The sequence below is a fragment of the Pipistrellus hanaki genome (genome assembly GCF_964339955.1).
Source record: "Pipistrellus hanaki genome assembly, chromosome: 2".
In the NCBI taxonomy this organism is placed as follows: domain Eukaryota; kingdom Metazoa; phylum Chordata; class Mammalia; order Chiroptera; family Vespertilionidae; genus Pipistrellus; species Pipistrellus hanaki.
In genome coordinates this window covers 38,679,348-38,695,726 of record NC_140504.1, presented here as the reverse complement: position 1 = coordinate 38,695,726, position 16,379 = coordinate 38,679,348, and the positions used below count along the sequence as shown (strand labels likewise).

The 16,379-nt window shown below is 38.2% G+C and overlaps 1 protein-coding gene across 3 annotated transcripts in view; it reads right to left on the bottom strand.

The window, feature by feature from the left end:
- YEATS2 (YEATS domain containing 2) overlaps nt 1-16,379 on the bottom strand; it is a 92,384-nt gene that overhangs the window by 64,594 nt on the left and 11,411 nt on the right. For all 3 annotated transcript variants that reach the window (XM_084874183.1, XM_084874184.1, XM_084874185.1), the window contains exons 2-4: nt 8,397-8,514; nt 2,789-2,886; nt 2,157-2,249 (exon numbers count right to left, since the gene is read on the bottom strand). In XM_084874183.1, the coding sequence (XP_084730309.1) occupies nt 2,157-2,249; nt 2,789-2,886; nt 8,397-8,496 (291 nt within the window). In that variant the 5' untranslated portion in view covers nt 8,497-8,514. The remainder of the gene's footprint in view (nt 1-2,156; nt 2,250-2,788; nt 2,887-8,396; nt 8,515-16,379) is intronic.

The following is a 16,379-nucleotide window of genomic DNA, read 5'->3' as shown; positions in this document are numbered from 1 at the left end:
TTTAGAGGGAAATTTGGCCTGGCGTGGGTGGCTCTGTTGTTTGATCGCCGTCCCATGCACCAAAAGGTCACCAGTTTGATTCTGGGTCAGGGCACATACCCAGGTTGTGGGCTCAATCCCCCGTAGGGGTGGTGCAGGAGGCAGCAGATCAATGTTTCTCTCGCTTCAAAGTTTCTCTCTCTCTCCCTCCCTCCCTCTCTCACTAAAATCAACAAAAATATATATATATATATTTTTTTTTTTTTAAAAAGAGGAAACTTGGACATAGAGAGAAAAGAGAAGATATGCAGAGGGAAAACATCCATGTGAAGACAGAGGCAGAAATTAGAGTGATGCAGCTACAAACCAAGGAACACCAAGGATTGCCAGCAACCACTAGAAGCTAGGACAAGGCTAGGAAAGATTCTTCTTAAGAGTCTTCAAAGAGAGCATGCGCCAGCCAACACCTTGATTTTGGACTATGGGGCTCCAGAAGCATAACTTTCTGTTGTTTAAAGCCAACCAACCTTGTGGTAATTTGTTATTATTTGTTAGCTGAAGAAAAGTGGTTCAGACTCTAATGTTTTATGGAAACTCCTGCAATAGAAGAGACAACTGTCTACCATCTAAAATTAAATTTGAATAATACTCCAGATTTCTCTAAGACAACAATAGGAGTATCACCAACACCAGGCACCCTAAAGCTCCACGGGATGACATGAACACCTAAATATGAAAGTTACCTCTTATCCATAAAACCATAGGACACAATGCAAAGCAGTATGCCATCATACTTCCCGCCATTCTCACAGAGCCAGTACTGTCCAAAAGAAGAACTACCTAACTCTAATTGAAAGAAACTTAAGAAAAAATAAATTTGAGAGAGAACAACAAAGTTATGCTGAAATTATCAAAATGTCAATCTGTCCTGTTGCCTTTCAATCCTATCCACATCCTTTATAACTGGAGTGATCTAGTGGCAATCATAGTAACCAAATAATTACACTCTTATCACCAACAGCAGGATAACCTGATTACCATATCTCCTGAAGTGAAACAACATGAGGTATATAGCATCACCTATGAAGCATTATTGCCAAAACGACTTAACCTTAAAATAATCAAATATTTAGACTTGACTTTCAATTTACAGGAAAAACAGAGGGAATGAAGGAATAACCAAGGGGGAGGGGGGGGAATCAAAATGTGGGAGATTTTACAAGATAAATGCCCTGATCTCTTAAAATAAGTCAATATTCTGGGGAGGAGTGGGGGGAAATAGGTGGGAGAACGGGTCTAGATAAAATTAATCTAGAGAAACAAAAATAGCTAAATGTAGCTATGAACCTTGATTAGATCCTTGTTGTGTTTTTTTTGTTTTGTTTTATTTTAAAACAACAACAACACACAAAGCAGCTTTAACAGATATTTTGGTGGCAACTAGGACAATTTGAATAGGGACTGGTTAACAGATAATAGCAGTGAATCATTCTCTTAGGTATTATGACTACATAGAAGAATGGCCATTAGGAAATATATAATTAAATATTTAGAGGTAAAGTGTCATAATGCCTGGAACTTATTTTCAAATGCTTTAGAGAAAAATAAAACAGGTAAAACAAATATGGCAAAATGTTAAAATTGTTCATTCTAAGTGATGCATTAAGAGGTGCTTATTTAGCCTTTTATATTTGAAATTTTTCATAAAAAGTAAGAGGGAGGGTGGTGGAAATCAGGGCTTCCTGAATAGGGCAAATCTATTGAAACAAAAAATTTCCATTCATTAGCAATGAAAAGTCAAAGAAAAAAAAAAATCAACCTACAACTTCCTCCAAAGCCAACCATAATCAAATGAAGAGAAAGAAGGCAAGTTATTTTTGCATTTGCAAAGCCTAACAACACTGCTAAATATTAGTAGGAAAGGGATTAATTAAAAAGAAAAAAATGTTACTTGGGATTATTGACAACATAGAGAGATACGATTAGAGGACAAATAAAGGATTACGGTTGAACACAATAAGTTTATGTACATTCCCAGGAAAGTAGGCTAAGCTTCTTGAATTCTAAAGGACAATATAAGAAATGTTTCAAAGGCAGGAATTCCACACCAACACTAATTTCCCCTTCACACAACAAATATGGGTGGCCAGAAATGACTGCATATGAGGAAAAGTTACCTCAGAAACTTTTAGAAGTCCTGCAGAAGCATAGTAGTTTGCGACAATGCAGGCACGAAGTTTATCCATCATCCTTCTTGCCTCAATCAGTCGCTAAAAACAAATGTCAACTCATTACTTTAAAAAATAGAAATGACAGGACGGATATATAAATAATTCATAAAATAAGAAATACAAATGACCAACAAAAGCTCAACCTCTCTAATAATCAAAGACAAATAAAAATGACCATTTTCCACCAGTCAGGTTGGCAAAAGACCTAAAAGAATGACAAAAACCAATGTTTTTGCAAGAGCATACAGACATATTAATATGTATATTTATGTGTACACATGCATTGTCATTGAAACATCCACAAAGAATTGAGCACAAGAGCAAAGAGGAATTATATTTGGGATGAAATTTCAGGTAAATTTTTTATCTTTTCCTGTAATTTCATTAATTCAAAAAAAAGGGAGGGGGCATGTCTTTTTTCCAAAAATGAGTAAGCTCTTAAAAAAACAAAAACAAAAAAAAAACAGCAAAGGGAAAAAATTAAACTATGATTCTATCTCAAGAGACTTTTTTTCAAGTCATCATGTGTAGATTTTTTCAATAGCTTTATGTATTTTTTTAACTTGTCATCATTATACCTGGTCAATGACTTCAATTTCATGTTCCTTATTCTTCATTTCAAGTGCAAATTGCTCCTTGATAATAGTCTCTATCTTCTGCACAGCAGCATCTCGAGCTACACAAAGAACAAAGTAATCCATGGTCTAATTAATCAGTGGTTGTCTTAAGTCAGCAAGCAAAGAAGAAACCCAGGAAAATAGTAACTCTGAAACCTAATGGCCATCATCTTAACCAATGATGAAAAGTGAACATCACTAACATTGTGTTTTCTGATAGGATGCATTGAGAAGACTACATCACTCAGCCAAAAAGCTGAATCTAATTACAGGGACAAACCTAAACTAAAGAACATTCTATAAAATAACTGGCCAATATAATTCAAACATTACTATTTGAAGAGATTAAAAGAGACTAAAGAGATACGACAACTAAATGCACCGTGTGATCCTGGACTGGATCCCAGAGAGGGGAAAAGAGTTATTGTGGTTGAAAGGGACCACATGACAGCCTGACAAGGTTAGGGAAGGCCCGCAGGATGGCCTTGCAAGCTCACTGACTTAAGGTAACCACATCAGATGGTCTAAAATTTAAAAAATTTTAATTAAAAGCAGTCTATGGCAAATAGTCATGTCCTAGACTAGAATCTTCCCTGACAAAAGACAATGCATCTTCAATAACATTCCTTTGGAATGTCAGGGTAACTCCCCCCTTTTTCCAGACCCATCAGAGCACAACTAATGCACCAGAGCAGAGACCATAAAGCCTCTCATTATTTTATCATGTTAACTGTTGACTATCAACCACCTATGTAAAAGATATATGTGTCTGTTATTTTACTTTCCACCCAAACCCAAAGGCTTCTCCACTTTGCTTTCTCCCAACTCCCTGGTCTATCCCAATGGATTTTATGTCTTCTCTTCCGATTATACTGTATAAAATAAGGTGCAAAACTGCCATTCTCTGAGCATTATTTCAATCTGTTGAGATTTTGCTTCCCAACAACTGTCAACAGTTTGGCTCAAGTAAACTCACAAAACTTCTCGATAGGTTTGAATATTTATGTTGACATTACAAAAAACAATACTGGGATGACTGGTTGAGGGAGAATGATCAACCAAAGGAGACAAAATGTAAACAACTGGTCATTAATCATAATTTAAAAAATACGGATAATTCTTGAAATTTTCCTGTTTGAAATTATATCAAAATAAAATTACCAAAATATAAAAAGAAACTCATGAAGATTCTGAGAGAAAATTTGGTGACTTAGGAGAAAGAAGTAAAGAATTAGCTAAAGCAGGAACATGAGAGCAATTTTTAACAACACAGGAAGTTTCCTTCTGTAGAGAAGGATCTAGCAAGCAATTCAGCAGTTTCTAACCACAACTACCCAAAGGGGTGAGTAAAGAAAATTCAAAAGGAAAGAAAATTCCTCCTAAGGTAATAGAATTTAGATGATGACTACTCAAAGTAACGTGCAACTCAAAGAGTTAAAATATCAGAATATAAAATGTAGCTTGATAGAGAATTTTTAAAAATAGAAGAGGCAAGTAACCACTTGAACCACCTGGGATTTTGCAAAACAACCTGTATTTGTAACATGAAAAAAAAATCACCATACTTTGGGGTATATGAAAAATTACAGAGAAAATTTGGACTCCGTGATCACCCCTGTCACTTTCTCCCCACAAAATATGCCATTAAATTTTCAATTTAAAACTAGTAATAATATAAACATTCTTATAGATGTCTGCATAGAAGCAAATGACCAATTTTTCTCATATTTGCGGTGAAGAATATTTTCTAGTATTACTGTATGTATTCTTTATACAAACCCTATGTACAGAAACCAGCAGAGACTGAAAGTCTCCCTAGAGACAATGATCACTGAGTGCTACTTTATCATAAGCTCCTAAAAAAAACTAAAAAAAAAAACACACAAAAAAAAACCTCTTTTAAGTTATCTCTTTCATGGAATAAGTAAAAAGAAAATAAAATACAGGCAAAGGAAGCATCTTACCAAGTCTATTTTGAGAAAATTCTGAAAATATGATTGGGAATTAGATAGGGTATTGGACATCAAGAGGAAGAATAAGGGAGAAACTAAGATGGCGGCATTGGTAAACACCTAAACTGCAGCCTCGCACAACAATTTCAAAAATATAACTAAAAGACAAAACGGACATCATCCAGAACCACAGGAAAGCTGACTGACTGGAAATTCTACAACAAGAAAGAAAGAGAAAACCACAAGGAAAATCAGTGGAGCTGTAAAAGCCTGAGGTACAGAGACATGGGAGTGAGCTCACGTATGGAGAGGACAGGGCAGCTGAGTGCCTGGCTGGTGTTCTCTAGCGGGAAGGAGATAAAAGCTCCGGAATGCACTAAACCCCAGTTCCAGGCGAGAATCTGGGAATCCAGATTCATTGGGAGAGACTAGACTGTTTGGCAGTAGGCGAAACTTGAGGGTGCCTTTCTCTCAGAGAGGGACACTGAGACCCAGGAAACTCATAGGGCGGGGCTGATGGGAAACCAAAACTGTAGGCTCCACCCTGAAACTCTGCCCCATCCAAGCTGAGCAAGAGGCTTTTGCAATTTTCCAAGACTAGTCGAATAAGGCTGTCTCCCGGCATAGACACAGCTGATCCTCACAGCCAATTGGCCTGGAGGTCAGTTCCTCCCAGTGATACCAACAACAATCAAGACTTAACTACAACAAGGCTGTACACACAGTCCACAAAGGGGTGCACCAAGAGTGTTACCTCAGGTAACTGGGGAGGCTGAGCTACTGGCCCATATAGGACACCTAACACACAAAGCTACCCTACCAACTCAGGGAAGCAGCGAAAATGCGGAGATAAAGAAACAGGTCATGAACGAAAGAAATGGAGAAAAATAAACAACTGGAGATACAGTTCAAAACCACGGTTGTAAGGTTTTTCAAGAATTTCCTAGAAAAGGCCGATAAATTTAGCGAGACCCTTGAGGATATGAGAGACACCAGGAGGATATGGAAAAGGACCAACTAGAAATTAAACATACACTGACTGAAATAAAAAATATTATACAGAGACCCAACAGCAAACTAGAGGAATGCAAGAATCAAGTCAAATATTTGAAATACAAAGAAGCAAAGAACAATCAAAAAAGAGGAACAACTGTAATAATCTGAACAATAAAGATTTATTAAATTTTTAAAAAAGCTGGGGGGAAAAAAGCAAAAAGCAAAAAGAATCAAAAAAGTGAATATAGTGTAAGAAATCTCTGAGACAACTTCAAGCGCAACAACATCAGAATTATGGGGGTGCCAGAAGAAGAGAAAGAGCAAGATACTGAAAACCTATTTGAAGAAATAATGACTGAAAAGTTCCCCTACCTGGTAAAGAAATAGTAGATTTACAAGTCCAGGAAGTGCACAGAACCCCAAACAAAAGGAATCCAAAGAGGACCACACCAAGACACATCATAATTAAAATGCCAAGAGCAAAAGACAAAGAGAGAATATTAAAAGCAGCAAGAGAAAAACAGTTAATTACCTACAAGGGAGCACCCATACGATTGTCAGCTGATTTCTCAACAGAAACCATGCAGGCCAGACGGGAGTGGCAAGAAATATTCAAGGTGATGAATAGCAAGAACCTACAACCAAGAGTACTCTACCCAGCCACGATGACATTCAGAATTGAAGGTCAGCTAAAGAGCTTCACAGATAAGAAAAAGCTAAAGGAGCTCACCATCACCAAACCAGTATTATATGAAATGCTGAAAGGAGAAATGCTGAAAGGTATTCTTTAAGAAGAGCAGGAAGAAGAAAAAGGTAAAGATAAAAATTATGAACAACAAATATGTATCTATCAACAAGTGAATCTAAAAACCAAGGGAATAAAAAATCTGATGAACAGAATAAACTGGTGACTAGGATAGAATCAGGGGTATAGAAAGGGAGTGGACTGACAACTCTCAGAGGGTAAAGGGTGTGGGGCGTGGGGGAAGAGACTGGACAAAAATAGTACACTTATGGATGAGGACAGTTGGGGGAAGGTAAGGGAAGAGGGTGGGATGGGAACCAGGTGGAGGGGAGCTATGGGGGGAAAAAAGAGGAACAACTGTAATAATCTGAACAATAAAGATTTATTAAATTTTTAAAAAAGCTGGGGGGAAAAAGAGGAAGAATAACAAATTGTGGCTCAATAACAAAAAAGTATCCCTGCTTAGGCTGAGTGCTTGGGAATTTAAATTGGATTAAATTGAATTTATGATGTTTACAAAAACACTGTTTTCCCTATTCTCATTTTTATTTTTAAAAAGTTATGTTGCACAGCTGGCATGGCTCAGTGGTTGAGTGTCAACCTATGATCCAGGAGGTCACTGTTTAATTTCTGGTCAGGGCAGATACCCAGATTGCAGGCTTGATCCCAAGTATGGGGTGTGCAGGAGGCAGGCAATTGATGATTCTCTCTCATCATTGATGTTTCTAGCTCTCTCTCCGACTCCGTTCCTCTCTGAAATCAATAAAAATATATTTTTTAAAAAGTTATTTCATAAAAAAAAATTATGTCATGTGATATATTTGAGTTGCATGATACTTTATTTTGTTTATTTCTGAAAGGAAACATTTCCTTGTAAATAAAATTTCTACTGCATGGGGGGGTTGCAATGAAATGTTTTCATTATTTGGAATTAGATTTAATAATCTTGGCCTACAAAGACGTTGGTAGATGGTACAGTATGACTTGATTGCACTTATAGAGACAGGAATTTTCTTTACTACTTAAACTCTAGGAGTCCTCATCTTTGTTGGAGCTGTAACACCTTTTTATGACTTTGATGCCTTCTTTATTCAGCTGTAAGTATTAACTTATATAGATTTGTCATTTAAATGAACAATAATAAATTTTAGTAGTAATTGTTTTGAAAACTCAAAATTTAATTTCAGTAGTAATTTGTTTTGAAAACTCAAAATTCAGCTCCATTTTTAAAGATAGCTTAAAACATTCTGGGTAATTACAGACAATTGATGATATGGTCTTCAACTTAAAACTACTAATTATGTGACATTGAGCAAGTAATTTAATGCTCTTGAGCCTTAACTACTATCCTCTATGTGCAGAGGTAAACTAGATCAATGTTTCCCAAATTTCCATCATTCATATACCACCGTCAAGATGCCTATCAGATCTGAGAACCATGTGAAACATATAATTAAATAATAGTTTAAAATAATTTTAGCCTTATCCTTAGCAATAGTCATGAAACCACAAGTCTCAGAGACCATCATCGTTTCTATAGACATTAAAATAATTTAACTATTAATATAAAAAACCCTGAATTCATGTACCACCTATAATCATCTCACATGACACCACACTGTAGTACACATAGCTTATATAAGACTTTATGATTACACCTAACATACAAACTTATAGCCTGTCTCATTACTGATGCTTCACAGTCTACCTGATTGTTCCTATCTTTTATGCCACACATGGTGTATTACTATTAAACAGAGCACTTAGTTATCCCCCTCAGAAGCTTCTTCAAATTATATACACCTTGGAAATGCATTTCATTTTAGCATAAGCCAACAAAAAAATACACAATTTCCTAAGGTAGGAGAATTTCTACCTGAATTCTCAATTGCTTTATGCCGCTTATTTGGAAGAGCCACAGATACATCCTCATAATCAGGGTCAGTTTCTTTAATTGTTCGCTTGATTCCAGACATGATAACATCCGTTCTTCACTGTGAAGCAATAATAAATTAATTAATTAATAACACAGCTGGGTACTAGTACTTATAAATATATGTACGTATACATACATACAAAGGGAATAAATACTGACGCTTAAAAGTCAGTGTAAATACGTACATATCCCTCAATCCCAAGGAACAACTTCAAAAGTTTACTAAAAAGACCATCATGCTCATCATCATCTGTTACAAAGCATGGATTTCCTCCCAAGAGAAAATCCTTTAACAAAGCAGCACATTGTTCAGACTTTTTTAAAGGGCCAGACTTTCACAGAAGGACCATCATAAGGAAAAGCAAGAAAAGGAAAAAAACCAGACTTGAATGAAAACATGGTAGGCCCACACATTATCTTGAAATTCATAATGTATCAAACATATTACAAAATATGAGCAATATAGTCTCAATAAAAAATTTATTATATAAATCCTCTCTCTGATACTTACACAATACCTACTACAGAACAGGTACCAAATAAATATTGTTACTGATAGTTTATTATTACTCATAATAAACAAACTGTATACACTCATAATAAAGTCCAATAAATCTTATAGATCTGCATTGTTCTGATACATGAGTCACTACCCATTATTTAAAGTTAATTAAAATTAAATAAAATCTAGAATTGTTTTGTTCCACATTTCAATATTTCACATTTCAGAACTAGCTACATTTCACATGCTCAATAGTCATGAGTGGTTAGTACCTACTACGATAAGCAAAGACATAGAAGAATTATGTCACTGCAAAAGTCCTACTGGACAGTGCTCCTCTTCCAAACTCTGTTTCATTGAGCACTTACTAACTTTTCACAGGTCACTGTAAGATATGCTGTCTAGACCAGCACTGTCCAAAAGAAATATGTGAGCCACAAACAAATTTAGTATCTTCTAGCTGCCTTATTTGAGAGAGAGAGAGAGAGAGAGAGAGAGAGAGAGAGAGAGAGAGGGAGACAATGATCTGCTGTCCCACCCATTGATGCATTCATTGGTTTATTCTTGTATGTGCCTTGGCCAGGGATCAAACCCACAACCTTGATGCATTGGGATGATGCCCTAACCCAGTGGTTGGCAAAGTGCAGCTGCCAAGCCACATGGGGCTCTTTGGCCCTTTGAGTGTGGCTCTTCCACAAAATACCACGTGCAGGCGCGCAGGTATAAGTACAATTGAAACTTCGTGGCCCATGTGCAGGAGTCGGTTTTCGGCCTGGGCAAGTCTATTTTGAAGAAGTAGCATTAGAACACTCAAGGGGCCAAAGAGCCGCATGTGGCTCACGAGCAGCGGTTTGCCAACCACTGCTCTAACCAACTGAGCAAACCAGTCAGGGCCGAGCAGCCACATTTAAAAGAGGGGGAAAATGGGTGAAGTTAATTTTAATAATGTATTTCATTCAACCAATATACCCAAAATATTACTCCACCAATGTAATCAATATAAACAAATTAGCAAGAAGATACTTTTACATTCTTGTCTTTGTACTAAATTTTTAAAATCCAGTGTGTATTTTAAACAGAAAGCACATCTCAATTTGGAATAGCCATATTTCAAAGGTTCAATAATCATCCATAGCTAGTAGCTCCTTATTGGGCAGCCAGTTTCTACAGACATATAAATAAAAAAATTGCTCCAGGAGTTACATGAGTTGCCCCTTAGCATCCTATATAATAATGGTAATATGCAAATTGACCATCCCTCCAATACACAAAATGGCCACCCCCATGTGGACACAAGATGGCCAGCAAGGGAGGGCAGATGAGGGGGAGACCAAGCCTGCAGGAGAGGGCAGTTGGGGGCGACCAGGCTGACAGGGGAGGACAGTTGGGGGCAACCAGGCTGGCAGGGGAGGACAGTTAAGGGCAACCAAGCCAGCAAGGGAGGGCAGTTAGGGGTGACCAGGCCAGCAGGGGAGGGCAATTAGGGGCAATCAGGTTGGCAGGGGAGTGGTTAGGAGGTGATCAGGCTGGCAGAGGAGGACAGTTAGGAGTGACCAAGCCTGCAGGCAGGCAAGCAGTTGGGAGCCATCAGTCCTGGATTGTGAGAGGGATGTCTCACTGCCCGTTTAGGCCTATCACTCTCTAGGGGTCCCATATTGAAGAGGGTGCGGGCTGGGCTGAGGGACGGACACACGGACACACGGACACACACACACACACACACACACACACACACCATGCACAAATTTCATGCACCAGGCCTCTAGATAATATACAATATAAAAAAGACAAGATTTCTCTGTTTTCCAAACCTCTGCTCTATCACTAACAGAGATCATGTACCTAACCAAAGACAAAAAAAAAAAAATTTGAATATTTATTGAGGTAATATAAAGTTTTAAAATAAGATTAATGAAGATGAAATGTTAACTCAAAATTATTTTTTTATTTTTTATTTATTTATTTTTAATTGATTTTGTACAGAGAGGAATGGAGAGAGATAGAGAGTTAGAAACATCGATGAGAGAGAGAGAGTCATCGATCAGCTGCCTCTTGCACACCCCCCACTGGGGATATGCCCACAACCAAGGTACATGCCCTTGACCGGAATCGAACCCGGGATGTTGCAGTCCCCAAGCCGACGCTCTATCCATTGAGCCAAACCGGTTTCGGCAAAATTATTTATTTTTTTATTCACTCAAAATTAACAGAAATAACAATTTAAAAGTCTCTTGACTCTTGCCAGGCTGGCTGGCTCCATTTGGTGCATTGTCCAATACACCAAAAAGATGATAGGTTCAATTCCTGATCAGGGCATATATCTAGGTAACGAGTTCAATCCCACATGGGGGTGTTAACAGGAGGCAATGGATCAATGTTTCTTTCCCATCTTTCCCCCGTCCCTTCTCATCAATAAACATATCCTCATGTGAGAATTAAAAAAAAAAAAATCTATTCTTAAAAAAAAAAAAAAAAGGCTCTTAGTTCAGTTCTTTCACCCATCCCAGGGACAGACTCACTTGATTCAGATGTCAGACTCATGTACTGATATACATATATGTAAATCCTGGGTTTAAGAGAACATTTCCCCTATAGCTGTTACCATGCAAAACAGCCCTAAGCTTTAAAATGTTCTAAAAACTTCAGTGTTAATAAACATACTTAATCAAGCCATGTACGTATAATGTTATTCACCATCATTACCTAACCTGCTTTAATTCAGAAATAAGACTTTATTTTTATACAGACCTTGAATCTATTATTTTCTGTTTTTAGAGCTTATAAAAAGTGAGAGTAAAATCTTACTCTTTTCTTTTAGCCTTCTCCATTTGGTCTGCAACTAGTTTTAAACAAACCGTCACTAAGAATTTCTAGTGAAATTCTGGGACAGTTATATGAAGAATACATTCCTTTTTTTTTTTTTATTGATTTTTTCAGAGAGGAGGAGGGATAGAGAGCTAGAAACGTCGATGAGAGAGAAACATCGACCAGCTGCCTCTTGCACACCCCCCACCGGGGATGTGCCCGCAACCAACGTACATGCCCTTGACCGGAATCGAATCTGGGACCTTTCAGTCCGTAGACAGACGCTCTACCACTGAGCCAAACCGGTTTCAGCAAGAATACATTCTTTAATAAAATCAATAAACTGCCAAAATCGGTTTGGCTCAGTGGATAGAGCTTTGGCCTGCGGACTGAAGGGTCCCAGGTTCGATTCCGGTCAAGGGCATGTACGTTGGTTGCGGTCACATCCCCGGTAGGGAGTGTGCAACAGGCAGCTGATCGATGACTCTCTCTCATCGATGTTTCTAACTATCTCTCTCTCTTCCTCTCTGTAAAAAATCAATAAAAATATATATTTTTTAAAAATCAGTAAACTTCATTCCTTTTTCCTTAATGCAAATAAGAAAAAAACAAAAACAATAACTCTCTTACTCTCAGACAAATCTAAAATCGGAGGCAGAGACAACCCAGCAGATCTCCAAATCTACTTCTGCGCCATACCATTTCCTCAGAGATCACCTGTCTTCCCGTTTGCCAAGAGTCTTATGGGGTTACCTGTGAAGATGAGTGAATCCAGCATCATCTTCACTAACCCATTCCAGGGACAACATAATCTGCATATTCTCTTCCCACCACCCCTCAAGTAATCTCAATATTACAGAAATTCTTCCCCAGAAAGGTTGGGGTTTCTTGAAGAAAATAGTACTTTATTTTAACCTCACTTAAGGAATGAAGCAAAATCTCTCTTTTAACGTTTGCTCTGAAGCTGGGGGAATAGAAGAGGAAAAGGGAAGAATTTGGTAGTGGGGGATTGGGTAAGTAAGGAAGAAGCCACAAATGAGTTAACTTTTCCAGCCAAGGTAATTCCTATTTCATGCAGCCCTTGTAAGCAATCTTCTCCTGCCATCTTTGGGCATAAACTTGAGCTTCCGATAAACATTATCAAAAGATTTAGGAGTGTATTGAGCATGTTTAAATAAGTCAGTCTGCTTTAGTCTTAGCAAGAATACTAAAGTATACACATGCTGCATTCAAGTATATGCTAGCTAAGGCTAGGCACGTATGCAGAAGCATGCTATCATCATGATGTAATAAATAAGCAAATGGAATGTGTAACAAACCATGGCAATATGAATTTTTGGATTCTTCTTGTCTGGTTTCGAGATTTATGAAAAGGAAATGTGAACAGCTGTTAGCTATTGTCAGATTCAACTCTGACATAAAATGTCCTCCTAATCCTTTTTAGATTTTAAATAAAATGAAATTTAAAAGAATACTGAAATGTTACTGTGAACTGTTAAAAACATCTGTTAATGTTTATAATTTGTCTGTGAAAAAGGACTTTTCCATACCATGGGATCAAATACTAATGTAGAAATATATGTAATATTCATTCCTGTAATTTAAAATTTTCATCTCATTGAAACAGCCTCATTATAAACAGTAAATGTTGTCATTAGCCTTAAAAAAACACATTTTCCCCCCGTATAATGTAAGAACGCAAAACCAGCCTGGATCACACCTATTTAAGTAACGTAAACTAGTCTGAATTTTTTTTAAAAGATTAAAGGCCAAAACCAAAACAAAACGTTTTAATAGTCTATATTTTGAAATAAATTCTAAGAGAAAAAATTTTAAAAAATTATATAATTAAAAACATAAAAATTAGGGTATATAGTCACTAGAAATTCTTAGTAAAAAGTTTTAGTTCTCATGTCAGAGAAAACATAGAACCCCTAGAATTTAGTCCTAGAACACTGTCTTGAAACATATCTTACAAGGGTGGCCAATTCTTAGGGGAAGGAGGTCCTTGAAAAATTTGCTATGTACTATGTGAGGTATCTTCTCAATATAAAATTCTATGATCACCCACTTGGTGTGGCTTAGTGGTTGAGCCAGAAGTTCAGGGTTTGATTCACAGTCAGGGTAAATTCCTGGGTTGCAGGCTCTATCCCCAGAAGGAGCCGTGCAGGAGGCAGCTAATAAATGATTCTCTTTCATCATTAATGTTTCTATCTCTCTCCCTTTTTCTCTCTGAAATCAATAAAAACTTATTTAAAATTCCATGATCTTTATGGCATTTGAATCTCATTAGAACCACTATTTTGTGCTCTTATTTAAGACAACTTTCCCATCTGATTTAAAAAGGGGGATGGGGAGGAGCAGAATAATCATTTTCCATCTGCTTCCACATAGACAAATGTTTCTAAGATGTTAATAATGGTTTTTATAATTCTTTGGCCCTATTTCTATAGTCTTCACTTCCTACAAAATATTTTCCCCTTTGTTAACATGACAACCAATGTTTCTTTATCAAATATTTGAATGAGAGAATCTGCAACCATTCTCCTCTATTAGCCAGAGACATTTAAAAAATAGCTACAAAATCCAAAACAGAACGGGCAAACTGTGGTATACCAAATGAACTTCTTATCCAAGCAACTACATGAATGAATTTCAAAATCATTATGGTAAGTAAAAGAACCAGACATAAAAGAATGCATAAAGTGATTCCACTCATATGAAATTCTGAAACAACTTTATCTTTGGTGAATGGGAAGAAAATAGTAGTGGGGTGCTGGTGGTGGAGAGTGATTGGGAAGAGGAATAAGGATCATTCTGGGATGATAGAAATGTTTTATATCTTAATAATGGTGTGATATACAATCATGAAAACTCATCCAACCACATACTTAAAACCCATGTATTTCACTATACCTCAGTTTAGGACAATAAAAATATATATCTAATCATGTCATCCCTGCTTGAAATCTTCAATGGCCGCTCATAACACTTAGAATAAAATCACTCTCTTTAACATGACCTACAAGATCTTACATGAATTGGGTCCAGCCTTCCTTTCCATTCATTATCATTAACATTCAGACATAATGGTTTTCTTTCTGTTCCCCAAATACACCTCAATCTTTCCTTAGTGTTTTTGGACTTAAGGTTCCTTCTCTCTGGAATGCTTTTCCCCTAAGTTAGTTTTACCAGATCCCAACGCAAATGTCCACCTTATCAGAGAAAGCCTTCCCTGATCATAACTTCCAAGATAGCTCTCTCCATCTTTCCCCTAAACAGTTCCTGTAAGCTCTCAAGAAACTATTTGCTGAATAAATTAATGGCTAACTAAAATACACAACAAAATGTAAAAAGCCACAGGAACTATAACTACTAAGTTTTCATCATGCTTTCCACAATGCTATACTTATTAATCTATTTTTCATATTGCTACAATTTCAAAAGCACTATGGCTAAATGTTTAAAATAAAGAGATGTGCAAAAATGCCTGATCAGAGGGAGAAACCAAGATGGCGGCCTAGGTAAGCACCTAAGCTGCCACCTCGCACAACAATTTCAAAACAACAACTAAAAGACACAACGGACATCATCCAAAACCACAAGAAAGCTGACTGAGTGGAAAAATCTACAACTGGAAAGGAAAGAGGCTCACAGATCGGATTGGGAGCCTTAAAGCGCTGAGGTAGGGAAACGCTCATGTGCAGAGAGGAAGGGCGGCCGAATGCCTGGCTGGCGGGAGGGGAAAGGAAGCCCCCTACTGCACTGAACCCTTTCCGACTGCACTGAACTCCAGCCCCCGCTGAAACCCAGTGGGCCCAGGCTCACATGGGTGAAGTCTGGACTGTAGAGAAAGGCACCTGGAGACTCAGAGACTGGGAGATTCGGGAGAGCTGGGAGCCGCAGCGGGCAGGGGCTACAGTCGCATGCGAGTGAGTGTGCGCAGAGAGGTCTGACTGCGGATTGCTGCAGCCGCTCCAGAGTGGAAGGAGTCGGAAGCTCCAGACTACAGAGACCCAACCCAGTTCCGGGCGAGCCCCTGGGGCATCCAGGCTCTTGCAGGGGGAATCTTGACTGTTAGGCGGAAACTCAGGGAGCCGCAGAAGACAGAAGTCTGAGGCGTGCACAAGGGCAGGGCTGATGGGAAGCCAAGGCTGTCAGCTAAGCCCTGAGACTCCGCCCCATCTAAGCTGAGCACAGAGGCTTTTGCAATTTTGCAAGTCTGATCCTAGAAGACTGTCTCCAATACAGAAGCTATCCTGGCGTAGACACAGCTGATACTCACATCCAATTGGCCAGTGATACCAATAACAAGACTTAACTACAATAAGGCTGTACATGCAGTTCACAAAGGGGAGCACCAAGAGTGTCTACCTCAGGTAACTGGGGAGGCTGACCCACTGGGCCAGGGGTCTTCAAACTACGGCCCGCGGGCCACATGCGGCCCGCAGGAGTCTGATCCGGCCCGCCAGGTTTTTTGGGCAGTGAGCGCAGCCGAGGTGTTACAGTAGGAATTAGTAGTTCATATAGTCCGGCCCTCCAGCTCTCTGAGGGACCGTGATCTGGCCCCCACTTTAAAAAGTTTGAGGACCTCTGCACTGGGCCATATGTAGGAC